The sequence below is a fragment of the Rhinichthys klamathensis genome, unplaced genomic scaffold, assembly GCF_029890125.1.
Source record: "Rhinichthys klamathensis goyatoka isolate OS25496 unplaced genomic scaffold, OSU_Roscu_1.1 h1tg000153l_1, whole genome shotgun sequence".
NCBI lineage: Eukaryota > Metazoa > Chordata > Actinopteri > Cypriniformes > Leuciscidae > Rhinichthys > Rhinichthys klamathensis.
In genome coordinates this window covers 367,855-389,525 of record NW_026606688.1, presented here as the reverse complement: position 1 = coordinate 389,525, position 21,671 = coordinate 367,855, and the positions used below count along the sequence as shown (strand labels likewise).

At 44.2% G+C, this 21,671-nt stretch overlaps 1 protein-coding gene across 4 annotated transcripts in view; it reads left to right on the top strand.

Moving 5' to 3' along the window:
• The window catches only part of cyfip2 (cytoplasmic FMR1 interacting protein 2), a 53,286-nt gene that overhangs the window by 2,260 nt on the left and 29,355 nt on the right, over positions 1-21,671 (top strand). For all 4 annotated transcript variants that reach the window (XM_056258568.1, XM_056258567.1, XM_056258566.1 and 1 more), the window contains exons 2-3: positions 12,678-12,827; positions 12,951-13,040. In XM_056258568.1, coding sequence (XP_056114543.1) covers positions 12,711-12,827; positions 12,951-13,040 — 207 coding nt within the window. In that variant the 5' untranslated portion in view covers positions 12,678-12,710. The remainder of the gene's footprint in view (positions 1-12,677; positions 12,828-12,950; positions 13,041-21,671) is intronic.

Here is a 21,671-nt window from a genome sequence, read left to right as displayed (position 1 = left end):
ACCTGTCACTGCTATGTGCGCCTGTCACTCCACCCGTCACCGCTATATGCGCCTGTCCCGCATGCCGTCACCGCTATATGCGCCTGTCCCGCGTCCAGTCACGGGTATGCACGCCCGTCCCGGCGTCCGCCACCGCTATATGCGCCTGTCCCGCGTTCTGTCACGGCTATACACGCCTGTCCCGCGGTCCGTCACCGCTATATGCGCCTGTCCCGCCTTCCGTCACCGCTACATGCGCCTTTCCCGCGCCCTGTCATGGGTATACACGCCTGTACCGCGACCCGTCACCGCTATATGCGCCTGTCCCGCGCACTGTCACGGCTACGTCCCGCTTTCCGTCAGGTCTATACGAGCCTGTCCCGCGACCCGTCACGGCTATACGCGCCTGTCCTGCGAGCCGTCACGGCTAAATGCACCTGTCATTCCACCCGTCACGGCTATACGAGCCTGTCCCTCGACCCGTCAGGTCTATACGAGCCTGTCCCGCGACTCGTCAGGTCTATATGCGCTTGTCCCGCGACCCGTCAGGTCTATACGAGCCTGTCCCGCGACCCGTCACGGGCACGGCTATGGTGTCTTTTTGTCATTAAATCTAACAATGTTTAGGCTAGATTTTTTTTTTAAACATGAATGTTAATGATAAACAGTTAGGCTATTATATTGCATTAAAGAGGCCATATTTGTCTAAAATACACAGTGATGTAGTTGCTTTGCAACCGAGTTATAACAGTAACCTAAAATGCTGCAAAAAATGCAATATATGTATAAATACAAAGAATGTTTATTAGTTTTTCACCTACAATTTCTTGTAATAAAACTTCAAAAAAGTCCCCTATTGAAATTTGCATGCGTATAAGAAATATTTTATTTACATACATTTTTATAAATATATTTGTAAATATATATAAACATGTATTTAAATTAATATATCAATAACAATCTTTACATAAATATGGATCTTCTTTACAAAAACATAATTTGGAAACAGGGCATGAAACAGATTTTGTACGTTTGAAAGGTCCAAGGTAGTGCGCACGCACTGTAAATCTCTTGGGTAGGATTTGGGGTGTGGAGTGCGTGCGTATTACACGCCAAAAAGTGCGTATCATATGCACGCGAAAACTGCGTATCATATACACGCAAAAACTGCGTATCATATAGGCCTACGCAAAAACTATTTTTGGCTTATAAATGGCACGAGAAATTAAATTCGTGGTATAGATACGCACTTTCATAGTGCAACATTAGTGCAAGTTTACCTTAAGATAGCATGCAGTGAGGTTGGCTTGACATAGCCTATAATAATTATTATAATAATATAAATAATTATTAATAATTATAGCAATAACTAGCCCATAGCATAGATTTATTTAACCGTGAGTGACAGGCGCGTATAGCCGTGACAGGTAGCGGGACAGGCGCATATATCCGTGACGGGTCGCGGGACAGGCGCGTATGGCAGTGACAGGTCGAGAGACAGGCCCATAGCCGTGATGGCTCGCGGGACAGGCGCGTATAGTGGTGACGGGTCGGGGGACAGGTGTATTTAGCCGTGACGGAACGCGGTACAGGCGCGTATAGCCGTGACAGGTCGCGGGACAGGCGCGTATAGCCGTGACAGGTCGCGGGACAGGCGCGTATAGCCGTGACAGGAAGCGGGACAGGCGCATTTAGCCGTGACGGGTCGTGGGACAGGCGCGTATAGCCGTGACAGAACGCGGGACAGGCGCATTTTGCCGTGACGAACCGCGGGACAGGCGCGTATAGCCGTGACAGAATGCGGGACAGGCGCGTATAGCCGTGACAGGTCGAGAGACAGGCGCATATAGCGGTGACGGGTCGAGTGGCAGGCGCACATAGCGGTGACAGGTCGAGTGGCAGGCGCACCTAGCGGTGACAGGTCGAGAGACAGCTGCCAATAGCGGTGACGGGTGGAGTGACAGGTCTCGGTGGCAGCTGTCCCTGCCACGGAAAGATTTTACTCCCTCTCATTGAAAGGCTTTCACTCAGCGCGCACACTGTTACAACAACAGGGCTTTGAGTGAGCCATTCGTTCATTCAACGAACACGTTCAAAAAAGCTGATTCATTAAAAGAGATGTAATGAAACAAGGTGTTAATTATTTTTAACTTTGAGTTCCACTTTTCAAGGCTCAGCTGAGCAGCAATGCGTCGCATGGGTAACGCTGAAGCTGATGCTTCACTTATTAGAGACCAATATGGCATTGATTCAATGCGTGACTCGCTGATTTTATTTCCCAGCGGCTTCCTCGCGCTGTGGAATGCTGACCAGCGCTGCTCCTGACGCGCATTTATGGTAAATACCCGTGACGTGAACGTTAAAAGGATGATACGACAAATATTTCGCTTCCCTTTGACACGGCAACCTTTTTCACGAATACATATGACTTCAAAGACAGCCGCAGGTAATCCGCACGCGCTCTGCCGATCTCTCTCATTCACTGTCTGTGCGAAGCCTCTGTAGGCTACACATCACCACGATAAACAGTCTTGTTTGTTATCATTATGAACTTGTTTAACATTCAATACACATGCATGAAGTTCAAAACAAGCAGTTAAATGTATATAATTGCCTAATAGTATCAATATGTTGCATAACTACAGTCCTGTAATTCAGGTAACAACTGGAAAAAACAAAAACACTTATCTAAATCTCGAAAATCGGATCAGATCGGATCGGATCGAATCGAATAATGATAATCGATTCAAGATCTTGAGAATCGGAATCGAATCGATTCTTGAAATTTGAATCGAAACCCAGCTCTAGTGCAAATTATACTTTGTTCTCAAATTGTTAATGTTAACAACGTAAGCATTGCGTGACTACATGTAATGTCCTTCCGATATGTATCCTTGTTTTCGCATGGGTCCGGTTGCAGTCTCTTTTTTTTCTGTAGTCACTCCGAAGTCCGAACGAAGTCTTTTGCATTTTACAGCGGGTGAATCAGTTGTCACTGGTGATTGTCGTTTGAACCTTTCTGGATCCGCCATCAAATTGATAAGTTTAATTGTATCAAGTGCTGTGAGAAAAGGCTATATAAATCTCCACCTCCAACATCCTCACACGCAATATAGCCTACTAGCCGAGACTCCTTCTTTATGTGTACAGATGTGACGTAATGACGCAAAGACATGCTCGAATCTCCCGCGGAAATCCACCAGTACCACTGGAATTAAAAACATTATTACAAGCTTACCGCTTTGAATCGAGCTAAGGCAAGCAGATAGTTTTGAACACTGGCTGGTTATGTATTTTCTCAAATATCTATTTTGGATCATTTTGAACCCCAAAAAAGCTACGGACTGCAGCTTTAAGGTCATCATGAAATCAAAATTGACCCTATTTACTTTGTTAGCGCATATTACTACTAGTCTTGTGGCGAACAATTAATCCGTGGTATTCAATTATATCGTGGTAATCTTTAATCAAAATTTGAAAATGTGCTTCCGCTCTGGAATGGCGTTCCTTCTCTGATGACCTCAGTTTGACGGCTTGGGTTGAATATTCTTAACCACTCCCCTCCAATCCTCAGTCTTCTGTGAGCGAGGGATGGACAGGACAGGAGGTGCGCTAAAATAAAACCCGCCCTCTATTCAATATTCCGTTTCACTTGGAAATACCTCAACACTGAAGTAAAGTCGGTTGCAACTTCCGGTTCACGGGGACTTTAAAGTCGCAATGAATCGAAAATAGCAAAAGATTATTTTCTTCTGTATTGTGGCATATCCGAGTGAAGCCGATTAGCGAAAAGAGAACAATCTAGGACAGAGACGTTGTACCATCCATTGGTTGTTGATTGGATTGAGGCTGATCTGAATGCGAGCTTGCAGTCGATTGTTAGAAAGGCAAGTAGACAAAAGGATTGGAGAAGTCCGGCATATGTCACCAGAGAGAAGTCTGTTGTTTCAGTGCAAGGTGGAGTTATGATATTTTGATGAAAAATGAAAAATTACGAGCTAAAAAAAGAAAAGAAACGTGCACTGATAATTCATTCACAATAAGATCAATAGCATGCATTTAGAAAGTAGATGGGGTGAATTTTCATCTCATGCCGACTTTAACTGGGCAACATCCTGCAAAATCCTGTCGTGCATTGACATATTAAACCACCTCATGTATCACTTCAGCTACACATTGTATATTAGGCCCATGTGCCTTTTGAAGGGAACTAGGAACCACTAGATTCCTGAATACTAATGAAAATCCATTCGTATGTTTTTTTTCTTGCAAATGTATTCAGTGTTAAAATACATGGTGTTACAGCACTCATCATAATGAGTCACTTCAGCTGCTGACAGAAATGATGCATGCCTAACTACATCAGCAACCACATTTGCCTTTTTTTCTTCTTTTTCAAATTATGACTGAATGATGCAACCATGACCAGTCTAGGCAGAGTATGCAGAGGGGTTGTCTCTGTGTGTCCTGTCTGTACATAAGGGAGATTCTTTCTTTCAGTCAGCAATCAATTACATGTCCCGCCTGCCTGCCTAGTAATTGTAGCTCAAGGCTTGCAGTGAGGGCGGGAGTATCGTGACATGTCCCACCCAGTAGTGTGACCCAAATGTGACACTCGTTCAGTGGTGGAAGCTTTTATGTGACCTATGTGATGTCTAGTCCTTATTTATGATGCTAGACCAGTGGTTCTCAACTTGCGGTGCCGGGGCCCACTGGGGGGCCTCAAGATGACTTAAAATGATTTTTATTCTGTTCTGTACAGCACTTTGGTCAGCCTTGGTTGTTTTTAAATGTGCTTTATAAATAAATATTTTATTGTATCGATTCAAAATAAAGACAAAAGCATTAAAATAACATAAAACAACTAAACATCAAGTATTTGAATTCACCCCCTCAAAAAACGGTTTTTCATTTTATTTGAAGAATTATAAAAGGTTGGGGTTAGGACCGCGCCGTTAGGAGCTCAACACATCTGTCTCGCATGCACGCTCGCTCTAGATTACAGGATATTTTAACTAGTTTGCGGTAAAACTAGTCGATCACGAATGGCTCAACTGGTAGATCTATAGATAAACTTATCTTTCAGGCATTTGACCGACCGGGTTGACACTTCAGCGTGAGAAATTGGGGGTGTGGTGTGAGAGCGTGAGAATTGGCTCAATTGCGTGAGTCTCACGCTGAATGCGTGAGAGTTGGCAGCCCTGAAGTGTGAACGCCGAACCCTGCCTTTTCAGGGGGTCTTGCTCCGCTTCCAAACAAACTCTAGTGCAGTTCAACTGAAATATGAACACAACACGAACCAGATACATCTAAAACGAACCAAAAAACTGGATGTGATGTGATGTCACAAGATGGACCTAAAAAAAGGACAGAATGCTCAAGCACACCAGGTTCTTCTCATCATAGGAGTTGAGGTTGTAATTACCGCAATTACTTGTAAAAAGCATTCAAATCCTCCTAGAGCTCTTAATTTCAGTTTGTAAGATGGGAATTGTCTGAGAGCTCATGAAGTTTTTACAACGTGACTGCTATGCTGTTACAAATGACTGCTGCAAATTCATTTAGGCGTTGATAGTGGTGCTATAGAAACGCATAAATCCCAGTCCGAGGAACATCTCCGAATATAACGCCGCGTGTTGTCATCTTGAGTCTGGTAATTACAACATGGCGTGAATGCAGCATGTTGTTGCCTATTACATTTCGGTATGGCTTGAGAACCATGGTCTCCTTGCAGCAGATCTCGGTTTGTGTGTGTGTGTGCAACAGAGGAATTCCTGGCACTGTTATGATGACTCCTTTACAAAATCTCTTATGCCAAATTTGGAGTTCACAGTTTGTAAAAACACTATCATATGTACACGCGCACATACAACGAGCGCATTTAGCCCAGCAGTCTGAACCAAAAAGAGAATCAAACTACAAGTGTGAACACACCCTCAGTAAAAAAGGTGTGTGTGTGGCCCATGCATTTGTCAGTGGTGGTCAGATTTTTTGCATTTTGTCATGCTCGCATAACGTATAGGAATGTGGACCATTTACCCCACCGTACAATGGGAATCAGCCATTGTGGGAAAGTTTATTCTAGTATTTCAGCATCCATTCCCACAGGCACAGTCTCTCTCTCTCTCTTTTCGCTCTCTCGCTGTCAGATCACTTCCTCCTGGAACGTGTTGGTGTCATGGATGTTTTTTTTCCAAGAGTCCCTTTTTGAATGACAATGATTCAGCTCTGAGGTTGTTATCAGTCTGAACATGTCTCACGCCACCTCACGTGATCCTTTTCAACAGATTAAAATGTGCAGAAACCCCCAGGGCTCAAAGTACATCCGCTTTTTCTTTTTTTCTTTTTGTTTTGGTGCAGACCATATCTGTGTAATGAATATGACACAATTAGATGCAATCACACGCATGAGGTGTGAATTAAAGATATTTTTTAATTAGATCATCAAAAAGTAGTTCAGACCATTTTAATGAAGACCGATTTTGGAAGTAGCTGATTTCTTATAACATTGGCTCACTAGGATTTGGAGCAAAACTTTATTTTTCTTTTAGGGCAGAGATAAGCTTTACAGAATTAGTTAAGCACAAAAGCAGCTTCATACTTGTGTAAGATTTGCTTCGGTTGTCTAAATGAAAAATCTTCTTGTACATAGTTGCATGACATTGTGAGATACACAAATGCTGAAAGGAAACCCCACCCTTTTATAGACGCAATGGATGGATCAGTATTGTTAAAGTGCTGTAGAGCGTATCAGCATGCATTTCTTAGTGTACTCCAAGAAAAATGGCAAGTGACATATTAACCATGGGCTTTTCTTTGGAAGATGTTCCTTGTAGCTCGCAGTAACATGCCTTTTATTGATTTGCTATACATCCCTTGACTAGATTGTGCTTAAGAGCCATTAAGGCCAGTTGCATAAACTTAGGCTCTAGGTTGTGTCTTAAAGGGATACTCCACTTTTTTTGGAAATAGACCAAAGAGTTTAGATATTTTTCCTATTTAGAAACTTTACTGTCGTACCATGAATGCAGCTGGCATAATGATATGACGCAGCGCCTGAAAATAGTTCCGTTGTGTTGACGGAAGGTAGCCTATTTTCAGGCGCTGTGTCATATCATTACGCCTGCTGCTCTCATGGTACGGCAGTAAAGTTTCTTGATTATTACGCAGGAATGAGAGTATAGTTCCTAGCCATATCAGCCTAGAAAATCGCAACTTTACATCTTCCGTCGGTCTTAGTGCACGATGTAACTACAGAAGAGTCAAGTTTTAAATAGGAAAAATATCGAAACTCTTTAGTAATTTTTTTTTTTTGAAATACTAATGGTCTTGTCCACTTCAATAAAGTATGCTAAGCTATGCTAAAAGTGGTACCGCCAGAACCGGAGATCGGCTGAATGGATTCAAAAACGGTACAACTCAACAGTTTAACTCTGGGGGAGTTGTAAAATGAGCCTACTGTATTTCCAAAAAAAGTGGAGTATCCCTTTTAGAACTAGTTTGACCAACTAGCAGTTAGAAAAGGTAATCAATCTTATTTTTCCAATTCAAATTAGACCAATCTACCTTTTTAAAATTTTGGAAAAAAATGAGATGACTTTTAATTCTAGTTTAAGCAGTTTTTTAAACCGGTGGCCACCGATGTTGCCTCTTCTGTGGCCTAGAGCATTTGGCTCAAGTGTTTTTTCCACCCTGAGCTACTCAGAGAGATTTGAGACAGTTATTCCATCATGTGATTCTGATGTGACCTCCAACAATCTGACACCAACATCGGTCTCAGCCCACAGACCTGTTGAGAATGCAGTTTAAAGCCAACGTGTGACATTTTTATGTTAAAATACTTTTATCCCAGCTTAATGTGGAGAAACAACTATTAGTAAGCCATCTGTAGTTCCCCCAAAATCCATTGGAAAAGTCACATTTTTTTATTATAATTATTTTTGGTCATTTTGCTTGAATGTTTCTGTTTGCACATTCTTCGTTCTGTGTGTTGTTGCTATGATGTGTCATTTTTTTTTTATCTCTTATGTTGTTCACGCTTCATAAGTTCCACACTTGGTTCCTGTTTGTTTCTGTTAATCATAAGAGAACCCTTGTTGTACTGTTCAACATAGGCTCCATATTTTATACCACAGTGACCTCAGGCAATCTCTCTTCCTGGCATTAAACAAAAAATATCTGTAGCCATTTGAAATTAGAGGCAACCACTGCATTTTAATCACAATCCAAACTAAGAGGCTACACACATGTAGCATGAGCAGTTAGTTTTGTATTGTATAATTTTAAGATCTAAAGCACAAACAGAATGGTCTGACTTTAGATTTGTGAAATTATGATAAGACATCTGCCTAAAACAAAAACAGCAGATGGACTGAATGAAAATGCAAATTCCCTCTCTGACAGTAGGTGGCGCTTATTTAACAGCATCTGTTTCTTTGGGTACCGCTGAACACAAAGCTGTGCTGTACTTATAAACGCTACTTTATACGGAGGTAGAGGAAAAGAAAATTCTGAAGACACAGTCAGTTCCCTTCAGAGATACATATAAACCCCCTCCCCCAATTCTATATTTCTATTTTTCTTCCTATATTTCGAGTATTGTGAACGGTGAGCTTGCTGTGCCTGGTACAATATTTGCTCTGTTGGCGTGTCTGTGTTCTCTTCTTTGCATCCGTCTTCAGCGTGTCCCGTCTCTGGCCTGTGTTAACATCTTGTTTGCAGACTTTGTAATATTTCCACACAAATGACGTTTTGGGAAATGATTGCAATGCAGTTTGTGTGCAAGTCCAGAATAGAGATTGGCCAAAATAAAACTAGAAACCGATTTATGGCTACAAAGCATTATTTTTGCAGGTCACTGTCAAGCAAACCCGGGTCTAATACGGGGAATACACCTCACTTCACCAAACCACACTTCCTGAGAATGCACACTTCCTGAGGTCTTGAGATGCATTTTTAAAAATATTTAAACTATTTTTGTTTTGACACTGCATTTTAGAAATGTTGTTCATGGTATTCTACTGAAAAAAACATGCAACATTTCACAACTCCTCTATAAAATACAATATTGTAATGTCTTTAAAATTATCATGTAATCTCAATTTAAATATTTATTGTAGTGGAAACTTGGCTAGTTTAACTAGCTGATTCTGTAAATGCTAACTTGCTAATTGGTAACACAATGTTTTGAAAGCATTTACATAGCATAGCAATTGCTAAATCAATGGCAATATAGAAAATGTAATATCTGTTCTCAAACTAAGCTCATGCTCCACTCGTCACCATGATGGCCCCCAAAAACCTTGCACAACAGAAACTCTTCTAAATTAGCATAGCAAAACATTAAACACTACTAAATCTCACACTTAACATTAATCTGGCACAAAAATAAAACATTATATAGGCTAACACTTAATTTTAGCATTTACTCTCTTTCAAGTGCCATGACAAAGCATGCTGGGACAAAGCATGGAAATCCCGGTCCAGTTTAAGTTAAAAATCTAAATTAAATGAAACGAGTTCATTAAACTCAAACAATTAAACAATTTACTAGATTTCTTAAATGTCAGTTTTGTGAACTCAAAAAATTCGAAATACTCAAGTTCATTTAATTGAACTACTTTAATTTAAGTTTACCACACTTTTATATACCGGTACTTCAATTCATTATTTTGAGCATTAGGGTTTACAGTGTTGAAATTTTGGATTATCACCTCTGTTGTTGTTACACGGTGATATTGCAGTGCTGTGCCATCATGAAAGTTTATCATTTGCATGCGTGTTTAAGCCTTGCCAGTTTAAATGTTGAAGCAATTTTAAGCGCAATAAGCAGCGCAGTAATGACTGTCTTGGCTTATTCCTGTAAACACAGTAGGTTAAAGGGTTAGTTAACCCAAAAATGAAATTTATGTCATTAATTACTCGCCCTGATGTCGTTCCAAATACGTAAGACCTTAGTTCATCTTTGGAGCACAAATTAGGATTTTTTTATGAAATCCGAGAGCTTTATGTTGTTGCTTTATGACATTGTTAAAATAGTCCTATTTTGTAATATATAGCCTATCATTATCGTGAAATAAAATTACTCCTTGTGAATACGATTTGGGTCATATCGACAGTGGCGGAACTAGAGTTTTATACATGGGGTGGCCACTGCTACTTTCGGGGGTACACAGTACACACACAGTGGAAAAGCTTGTGGAAGGAATTGGGTCACTCTGTTTGTGTCTATAAGTGTTGAACATCCAAAATATTTGCAGAAAACAAAGCTGAAGCACCAAGTAGATAAGATACCGCATGTGTCTGTTATGAACTGCTGTATTTATTTACAAAAAATATATATATATATAATATTTTTTTTATTTTTTTTTGGATCTTTTATTAGATATAGCAGGCATCAAGCAGACATGTCCTTGAAAAAGTTAAACAATTTTATTGCCCATCAATATAAAATCTTATCCTGGGAAGATTAAATCCAACATAATTCTTTCTTTATAATAATTTATAATAATTCTAATTCTAATTATTTAATTTATAATAAAAAAATTGTGTTCATTTTTGGGTGAACTATCCTTTTAATCTGGCAAAATCATCTCAACTTAAATTCCTGAATTGGGTATGTGATTGACTGCCTGTATGTGGTAGATGCTCTGACCTGTTGCTGGTTCTGAAGTCTGACCACACTGACTCTGACTAGCCAGTGGTGATGCAAGGGCTGGGGGGTCTGTTTGCACCTGATCTGCCTGTTAGTCCAGTCATTTTAAGCCAAAAAGGGGGTTAACCTTGAACAAATTGCAACAAGCAAACTCAACTGATTTTGTATCCTCAATATGTCCTGACCTGAGTAAGGCAAAAAAAAGTGCCAAAGAATCCCATTAGGGAAAGTTTAGAAAAAAAAAATATATATATAGCCTATTCATACGCCTATTCATTCTTTTTCTTACGAGAATAGGATAAAAAGTTTAACCTTTAGATATCACCATGAAAATTACTGAGTTGATTACTTTCATCAAGACAAACAAAAAATGTATTCCAAGTTTTTTAAAATTGTTTGTTAAGATGGACAAATTGTGCATAATCTAATTACGTATGTGCTAATTTGCATAAATACCACAACAGATCTAAACATTGGGTCTAGCCAGGTGAAAATGTCTTGTTGAATCTTGTTGACACATAACAGTAAAATACTTCATGTTAAGGTCTGAATGGAACCCATTTAGGCTACCCATGAACATTAATACATAGAGGCAGGAAGAAGTACTTTAGAAACCAGCCTTTTTTAATTATTAAGAGATGGGGTTTGGGGCTGGGTCTGTGCGACTGTTTCTGGGGGACGAGTCTAAGGGAAGAACAGGAGACAAGGGTAAGGAGAATGCAGAAGACAAAAGGTACGGTAAGTAAAATAAAAAGTGAATCCCCAGAAACAGATTTCGAAACTTCCCCTAATGGGATTCTTAGGGACTTTGTTTCCTTACTCAGGACATAATGAGGATAGACAATTATTTGAGTTTGCTTCTGTTGCAATTTGTTCAACCTTTTTTTCATAAAATGACTGGACTATGTTTGTGCTTATTTTAAAATAACTCTGATATCTCTCCCTTTCTTTTCATGTTTAATTGACCCTGTTCAAAAATATGACAAATTTAAAATATGATGCCAATCATATTCATATTCTAATCATCATCCAATTACCAACATTTAACACTTTCTCGCCAGTATAAAAAAAATGTGGATTTGGCAATTTTCACAATTTCATGGCACCCCAGAATATTTTGTTGTATGAATATCTGAACATACCAAAAGAAAGAACAAACCCTGTGCTTTTAAAACAGAAACAAAAAAATAATGTTATTCTAGCTTCGTGCGTCTTTTTTTTTTTAATCAACACTTGAATGTTGGCAAGTTTCATAAAAAGCAACATGAGCAAAAAGCAGAGAAAATCGCATTTTTATCAAAGACTACATCTAGATAAGATTCATAATGATGATCAAAACACAGTAGATCGAGTCCATCAACAACCTACACCCATAAAGCTTCATAGTCCTATAGTGATCGCATTATGATATCGCTTGTTTCTGCTCTTTGCCTGCGTTTTGATCTCCTATCCTCACATTAGAACAATTGTATACTGTAACGTACACACGGCAAGGTAGGCTACTGTATATGCGTGTATTAGGCCTAATGTAGGCTATTGGGAGCAAACCACCCTCATGCTAAACCTTAAAAGCTTACTTCAAATATGATGTTTTCTTATTCGGTGAAGTTCGGTATCTTGCAACCATCTCTCGTCCTCGCTCGTCTGTTTGAAACTGCGCGCGCCGCGCTGCCGCGAACGTAATTTTTTTAAAAAATCAGCATCAGCAACTGCCAGTAGCAAATAAAAACACCCCGGACCCCCCTCTGGCTCCGCCACTGCATATCGACTACCCCTTTATCATATTAGTTTCATTTATTGAAAAAATCGGTCGCAGCCCTGATTAATAAAGTCTTGGCAGCCACAGCAGCACTTGTGTTTTGAGACTTGTGCAGTGAAACCAGTGAAAGACTTTAACTAGAGGGATTTCTTGAAAGTCATGACATTTCCCTTTTCAAATGCCAGTGTTTTGTAGACTGCGTTTCACTTAAATATAGAGTTGAAGTGCTGAGTGCAGCACCTTCTGTATGATGATGATGAAGCTCATGGTCTATTCTTGTTTCAGATTGGGCTGTTTTGTGAGTGAACCTGTGTCGCCATGACAACCCACGTGACCCTGGAGGATGCGCTGTCCAATGTGGACCTGCTGGAGGAGCTTCCCCTCCCAGACCAGCAGCCATGCATCGAACCCCCACCATCCTCCATCATGTACCAGGTACAGGCCCTTATGCATTTAACACAACAAGTATACATAACACAAATGCATTTCAATATTTGAAGTAGGATATTAAATTCACACTTCACAGTAAAATTTTACTGGCCTTCTGTTTGTTTCTAGGCAAACTTTGACACCAACTTTGAGGACAGAAATGCGTTTGTCACTGGTATTGCCCGCTACATTGAACAGGCCACTGTGCACTCCAGCATGGTAAGTAGAAGGACACTTTGTGAAACAGCACATTAGGATGGCTGGTCATGTGACCAGGGCAGCAATAACAAAAGGATGTTGCATTACAACAAAGCTGCTCTTTATGGTTCTTACTGAAATCTTTATCAGAAGGGCACTGAGAAGCAGAAACAGTCATTCAGTTTATCTAATGTAGGCTTTTCTTTGCCACAGTGATATTTAAATCAGCCCTGAGCAGTGCAGTTCACCAAGACATTAACATATTTTTAGGTTCTGTGATAAATAAATAAATAAAAATCAACATGTAAACTGTCAATACCATTACATTCTGTGAAATACCACAGTACCAAATGGAGCGTAGCGATTCTTCCAATTCATATACAATACATTAAAATATCACTTTTAAAACACGAATCAGCATTTGTGTTGGCCAATAATAAGTTATGTTGTATGTTGTTAAAACATACAACCGTTCAAAAGTTTGTAGATGGAAAAATGTTTTTTAAAAGAAAGTAATACTTTCTTTTTTATTCAGCAAGGTTGCGCTAAATTAAACACATTTATAATGTTACAAAAGATTTTTTTCAAATAAATGCTATGCTTTTTAACTTTCTATTCATCGAAGGATCCTGAAAAAATGTATCACACAAAAATATTAAACTGTTTTCAGCATTGATAATAATAGGAAATGTTTCTTGAGCAATTATGCGTTCAGTGATTATAGTGCAATCTACTACAAAAAACAACTCCGTTTTCTATGTATAATTGTATGTCAAATCAGTGTAAATTTGAACTTGGTTTTCAAGAACTTAAAAAGAAGGAATTTCATAATGCTAAACTTGTGCGGATTGTACGGAGCCCTGCACATGACATGCAGGAAAATATAAATATATAGTGGCCATGAATTAAGAATGCGTTCTTTCGTTTTAGTAAATTGTGGCCACGATTTACTAATTCGTTCACTCGTTTTAAGTAAATCGTGCACACAATGTAATCATTTGTTCCCTCGTTTTAAAACGAACATCCATTTTTCAGAACAACTCAAAAAGCATTAACAGATTTGCAACAGTGATGACTATTTAAGGGTCAGCATGTGAAATCTGGGCAAGGTGGTTTGTGCCATATCAAAACCCCATCAGTTTCAATTCTGTTTTAGCAGGACATACACCGTTTCACAAAGCCACCCTTGTCTAGTTTATGATTGCTGTTTTGTTTGTGTGGGGGTTTGGGCTTTATGCAGGATTGAATTGAGATTGATGCAGCTAGTCCACCTCTTCCTCACACAGCTCAGTGGCTCGTGGATGTGCTTGGACTGTCAAACAGTAGCTCATGTTAGTCAGAGAAATAGAGAAGTCCTCAAGGACTGGAGGTACTGTTTGCTTCAGCTACCTTCTGCTAAAGCTCTAATGAGCGCAGAGTTGTAGGCCTGGATGAATGCCGTGGCATCTCTAAACTTGGATTTAGGACTATATATAGTTTTTTTAAGATGAACAATGCAGGCCTATGAAAATCACACCCTTATACTTACTGATATAATTAGGGCTGTCGACTAATCGGTCGATGCCGTCTTGGTCGACTGACATACTTATTGGTCGACTAGCTGCTTTTTTTTTTTTACCAATAGAAAGAAATGTTCAATGATTTACTCCTTGATATTTATTCCTTTATAAGCAGTTATATATTACTGTATTCTAAATATAATTAGCCTATGGTTTATCCCCAACTTTAAATGCTTTAATTTAGGCTATTTTGTAACAGCGCCACAGTTTAGCGCACACACATAGAACACTCGGTTCGCACCTGTGACTGGCTGCGCTGCTGCTTCGTGCTGCTCAGTAAGGGATATAGGTAGTTTAGCTGTATTCATTCAGTTAGAACGCTACTTGTTTTGGTTTTTATGTTTTTATACACTTTATGTTTTTATCTCGATGCGGCGTGGACGCACTTGGAAAAAAAAGAGCGCGTCGCACCGCGACCGCGTTGCTTCCATCATGAGCGCGCACACCGCGCGCCTACATTTGAAATCGAACTTGAGCGCGCAAAAGACGTGAGCAGTCCCTTTAACGGCTTTATCATGCTGACTCAATAGATTGTGTTCTCTTACGAGAGGTTCTCTCGTATTGCGTAAGCTAGCTTACGCTGCGGGAAAGATTCATCTTTGCTGAGAGTTTGAAGCCAAAAAATTATTTCATAATTTGTATCCATTGACAACGCAGTTCCTCTGCGGCAGACCTAGAGCAGGCTAGCTAGCAGCTCATTGGTTCGCTCAGAGAGAACTGCTTAAGCCTATGGGAGAGCGGGGCTGAACCCGCTGCCAATGAGAAGCGCCCGCGCGCTCATTGCATCATGGCCCGCCAGAATGGGCGTGGCTATGGTGTATATAACAGTCTCTCCCAGGCTTATATGTTGATTCATTTCATCTTCAGCAAGCTACACGCTTCTGCTGTCCTGAGAAAAGCCGTCGCCGTCGAGAAGGCATCACTCTAGCGAGCTCCCGGACCCTGAAGAAGCCGGCGGTCTTCGCCACCTTCAGCCGCCCTGCAAGCTAGCGCCATCCGACGACTGTATCCTTCTTTTCTCTATATCTAAAAGAGCCGAGCGTCTTTTTAAAGATGTCTCGTTTTTCCTGCGGCTCTTGCCGCGCTCCTCTCGAGGACGGAGACCGCCATGTCGTTTGCGCTCTCTGCCTGGGACTCGAGCACGCAGAACTCGCCCTCGCGGATGGAGGATGCGACTTCTGTGAGAGCCTGCCGTTGTCGTCCCTGCGGGCACGACTTCTGGCGGCAAAATCCGCTCCCGCGCCGCCTCTCTCTTCGCCGCGTAAAAAGAAACGCCGCTCCCAGAGGCCGCCGGAGCCCCCTGCGGAACCATGCGGGCCGCCGCCGCCGCTTCCCGCTTCCCGCTCTCCCTCCCCGCCCCAGCCGGACATTCAGTTGCCGCCGAGTGGCCGCTCTGTCGCTTCCGATGACGCCGCGGAGGAGAAGGATTCCTGTTCACTGCTCGCGTCAGACAGTGAGGAATGGTCATCTCTCGGATCCACGAGAGAGTCGGCGGGGATCCGCGCCGGGATAGAGGAGGAACTAATGCGCCTCCTCTCACAGGCCGTCGAACGCCTCGGTCTCGAGTGGTCTCCTCCACCCGAGCAGGCCCCGAACCGGATGGACGGCAGCTTTTTTCATCGGCGCTCGACCCCCGCGTGCAACCGGGCCGCCCCATTCCTGCCTGAACTTCACACAGAGCTGACGAAGTCCTGGAATGCCCCGCTCTCGGCTAGAAACCGCTCCGATATGACGGAGCCGCCGAAAAAGGTTATTCAGCCATGCCGCCCGTTGAGGACTTGGTCGCCGCACACCTCTGCCCGCCCTCTGCTAGATGGCGCTCTTCCCCCACGCTTCCTTCGAAAGCTTGCAGAGCGACCTCGAGCTTTCATGCTCGCGCCTACGCCGCCGCCGGTCAGGCCGCCGCAGCGCTGCATTCTATGTCTGTCCTCCAAGTGTTACAGAGCGATATTCTCCGTGAATGGGCCGAGAGCGGTAGAAACCCCTCCCCCGCTGTCACGGATCTGAGAAGTGCTACGGACCTCGCCCTTCGCGCCACTAAAGCCGCCGCACAAGCTCTGGGGAGATGCATGGCCTTTGTGTATCCGAGAGACACTTATGGCTCACGCTCGCCGACATGGGAGATTCTGAGCGCGCCGCGTTTCTTAACGCGCCCCTCTCCCCGACGGGCCTTTTTGGATCTGCTGTCACGGGAATCGTCGATCGCTTTTCCGAGGTCCAGAAAGCCACTCAGGCCATGAATTTGTTTCTGCCCCGCCGCGCTAGCTCTTCCGCAGGCCGCTCTCGCGAGCCTCCTGCCAGAGCTCCACCACAGCGCCCTCCTCCGCAGACTCAAACAGCCCAGCGCAGACAGGGCGGCCGCCCTCGCTCTCGCTCTGACAGCCGCCGCAGACCGCCGCCCCCACGGGGCCCGCGACCCAAGATCACGCTGAAGCCTGATCATCAGAAGTCTGCCTAGCAAAGTTAAGAAAACGACGGCGCTCTCCCGCTGCGGCCGGACCGCCGTCAAAGCTTCGCCCTCTGCCAGTCCCCGTTGTTTCGCCGACTGCTGTAGTGTTGACCGCCACAAACAAGCCGGTGTCCCAGCCCGCTTGCGAGCGACAAAAAGCCGTTTTCACGGCTACCCAGAGAAATCTCAAAAAGAGAAAATATGCCAGTTGTGTAGAAAATGTGCCCACAATCATGTGTTCACCCATACACACAAGCATAACATATCCCGTGTCTCTCTCAGAGCCCCATCACATGAAACGGGCACAGCCCGCTCTAATATCAGAGAACATAAACACGCCCACGAGCTCATGCGCGTGTCCCCTCTCTGCTCGCTCTGTTTCACGGCCCATAGACTCCTCTCTGAGTGCAAATCCCGTTGCCACACACATTCAAAGCGCGCCCACACACTGTGTCCAGCCCGCTATGTGCAGCAATCAGGGCGATATAGCCATTCGGCCACTAGCCGCATGCTCCAAAGCGTGGGAAGCCATTCCAGGCATTTCCCCGTGGGTGCTAAGCATTATAAAGAACGGCTATCTGCTACAGTTTCGCCGCCGCCCGCCTCGTGCGCGCGCTCGGCTCGAATCTACTGTCAGCCCGCTGGCCGCCGGCACGCTCCGCTCAGAAATTGCGACGCTGTTGCAAAAGGGCGCCATAGAGAGAGTCCCACCATCTATGACCGAGTCGGGGTTTTACGGCCGTTATTTTCTGGTTCCCAAGAAAGACGGCGGCCTCAGACCGATTTTAGATCTCAGGTTTTTGAACAAAGTGCTCATGAAGAGACCGTTCAAGATGCTCACTACCAGGAAACTCCTCGCGCAGGTGCGCCAGGGGGACTGGTTCGTCTCTCTAGACCTGAAAGACGCCTATTTTCAGATCCAGATAAATCCCCGTCACAGGCCATTCTTACGTTTCGCCTTCGAGGGTCATGTTTATCAATACGCCGTTCTCCCGTTCGGCTTATCCCTGGCGCCCCGTACATTCACGAAGTGCATGGATACGGCGCTTGCCCCCCTGCGGAGCCAGGGGCTGCGCATATTGAATTATCTGGACGACTGGCTGATTTTGGCCCAATCACAGACGGAGCTTCTGTCGCACCGCGCAGTTCTCCTCGACCATCTGAAAACGCTGGGCCTCTCTGTCAACTGGACAAAGAGCTCCCTTCAACCCAGTCAATCGATTTCCTTTCTAGGAATAGATTTGAACTCTGTCACGATGACGGCTCGCCTGTCCACACAGCGCGCGCGCAGTGTTCAGCGACTGGCCGCCTCGTTTCAGATGGGCACCCGCACACCTCTGAAAACTTTTCAGAGGATGCTGGGTTACATGGCCTCAGCCTCCGCTGTGCTTCAGCTGGGCCTTCTGCACATGCGCCCGCTTCAGCTTTGGTTAAACAGCCGTGTACCCCACCGCGCGTGGAACACGGGCCGCCAGCTGATCAGAGTTACGCAGACATGTCTCACGGCGCTGCAGCCATGGACAGTAGCAGAATGGTTTCGGCAGGGCGTCACGATGGGGACCTTTTCCCGCCGAAAAGTCATCTCGACAGATGCATCCAACACGGGTTGGGGTGCAGTCTGCGAGGGCTCACCGGCCTTCGGCCATTCTTACACATAAACTGTCTGGAAATGCTTGCGGTCGAGAACGCGCTCTCGCGCTTCCTCCCGCTCATTCGGGGACACCACGTCCTGATCCGTTCGGACAACATGGCTGTGGTCTCCTATCTCAACCGTCAGGGCGGTGTCAGATCCAGGAATCTCTTCCTACTGACACACCGCATTTTAGTTTGGTCTCAGAGCCGCCTGCTCTCGCTCAGAGCGACGCATGTGCCGGGCCATCTGAACGACGGTCCAGACATACTGTCCAGGAACCTCATCTCCTCAGGAGAATGGTCCCTGAACACACAAACGGTCCAAATACTGTGGCGGCTATTCGGCAGAGCAGAAGTGGACCTCTTCGCGTCAGAAGAGAACGCTCACTGCCCAATATTTTTTTCAAGGAGCGAGGACGCGCTAGCCCAGGAATGGCCTCGCCGCCCGCTCTATGCATTCCCTCCGATCGCTCTGCTACCACAGGTAATTCAGAGGATCAGGGACACACGCCACTCGGTGCTCCTCATAGCCCCGCGTTGGGAGAGTCAGAATTGGGTTCCGGAGCTCACTCAGCTGTCACAGACAGCCCCGTGGCCCATCCCAGTCAGAGCAGATCTCCTCTCTCAAGCTCGCGGCACGATCTGGCACCCCCATCCACGGCGCTGGGCGCTACATGCATGGGTGATCAACGACTATTCGTCGATTTGCCAGAGGGAGTAAGAAACACTATCATACAGGCTAGAGCACCTTCCACGAGAAGGCTCTATGCGTCTAAATGGTCTGTGTTCTCAAAATGGTGCACCGACAAACATCTGGACCCACGGTCACGCGAGGTGCCGTCTTTGCTTGTTTTCCTTCAAGAGATGCTGGACAAGGGCAGGTCCCCCTCCACTCTCAAGGTTTACGTGGCAGCCGTCGCGGCGTTCTCTGAACCCCGACGCGCTCAGTCCCTGGGCAAAGACGAGTTAGTCATCCGCTTCCTCAGGGGAGCTAAGAGGATGAACCCTCCGCGCCCCCCTTCGGTTCCTATCTGGGATCTTTCTATAGTTCTCGAAGCTATGAAAGCACCCCCGTTCGAACCGCTCGAGTCTGTGGACCTAAAATACCTCTCGCTCAAAACCGTTTTTCTGACGGCTCTGTCCTCAGTAAAACGCGTGGGGGATCTTCACGCGCTCTCATCCAGCGCCGCGTGTCTCGAGTTTGGACCGAATGATTCTGTTGTCATTCTCAAACCTAGGCATGGCTATGTCCCGAAGGCGATTGGTACCCCGTTCAGGGCTCAGATTATTTCCCTATCGGCTCTGCCTTCATCCGATAGTGAGCGCGACGCCAATCTCCTCTGCCCGGTGCGGGCTCTGAGATTGTACACTACGCCGCGTTCAGACGCGCTGAGCAGCTTTTCGTGTCGTTTGGGGGGCGCACCAAAGGTCTGGCCGCCTCTAAACAGACACTGTCTAGATGGATAGTAGACGCTATCGCCTCTGCTTACGCATCTAAATGCCTGCCCTGCCCTCTGGGCATCAGGGCGCACTCCACTAGAGGCATGGCCTCACCGTGGGCATGGTCCTGTGGAATTTCCATTCATGACATTTGTGTGGCCGCGGGATGGGCCTCCCCGTCCACTTTTGTCAGATTTTACAACTTGGAAGTTCCCGCCTTGCAGGCAAAATTACTAGCTGTCTAACGACCAGCTCCCTAAGAAGCTGCATTACTGGGAGTCCCTCACACAACCGGTTCGCCCCTTGTGCTCTCCTTAGATGCTTATGTATATACTTCATGTGCCCGCTCTGCCGGCCTCATATTACATTCACTCCACGTTAAAAATCCCCCGGTATCACCCTGGGATTCATGAGTGGATTCATAGCGCGCACTGCGTTGACCAGGTGTTCCCGCAGCGTAAGCTAGCTTACGCAATACGAGAGAACCTCTCGTAAGAGAACGAATCGGTTACCTAACGTAACCTCGGTTCTCTCTAGAAGAGGGAACGAGTATTGCGTTCCCGGCCGTGCTTGCGCTACTAGCGTTTCGCTTCACGCTGAAATAAATCAACATATAAGCCTGGGAGAGACTGTTATATACACCATAGCCACGCCCATTCTGGCGGGCCATGATGCAATGAGCGCGCGGGCGCTTCTCATTGGCAGCGGGTTCAGCCCCGCTCTCCCATAGGCTTAAGCAGTTCTCTCTGAGCGAACCAATGAGCTGCTAGCTAGCCTGCTCTAGGTCTGCCGCAGAGGAACTGCGTTGTCAATGGATACAAATTATGAAATAATTTTTTGGCTTCAAACTCTCAGCAAAGATGAATCTTTCCCGCAGCGTAAGCTAGCTTACGCAATACTCGTTCCCTCTTCTAGAGAGAACCGAGGTTACGTTAGGTAACCGATTCGTTTTCTTGATATGTTTTTGTTTTTATTTGTACACTTGACCCATTTGAAAATAGCCTAAATAATGTAACAAACCGAAAATAAACCTATATGAGGTCCTACAATACAACTTATTATTATTAGGATTGTTTTTTAGGCTCTTTGGGTTTTTTTGTGTGTTTGTTTTAAAACTCCTAGATCGGCTGGACAAAAGTTAACCCATAGCTTTGAAAGTAAAGAAGAATATACAGCCTGTATAAACGAGAGCTTTTGTTAGGATTTTTCATTGTGGCAGATAGCAGTTATATTTTTTGTAGCGTGTGGTGTGGTCAGGTGCGCGATTGTGACTCTTACTATATAGACCTAGGACAGTGCTCGTCACTTTTTGCAGTTAAAAAAAATCACTTAATTTTCAAAGAACTGTATTATTATTATAGTTTTATGTATTTTTGATGTTTTTTCGTTGTTGTTTTATAAATGCTCTATGACAATTGTTAAAAAATGTTCAATCAAAACATAGCGTCTTTTTTTCTTTTTTTTTAGTCGACTAATCGTTGCGCAGGACAAGACTTTGGTCGACTAAGGATTTCTTTGGTTGAATACAGCCCTAGATATTATTATCTTCTCACTTTTCCACATTTAAATCAA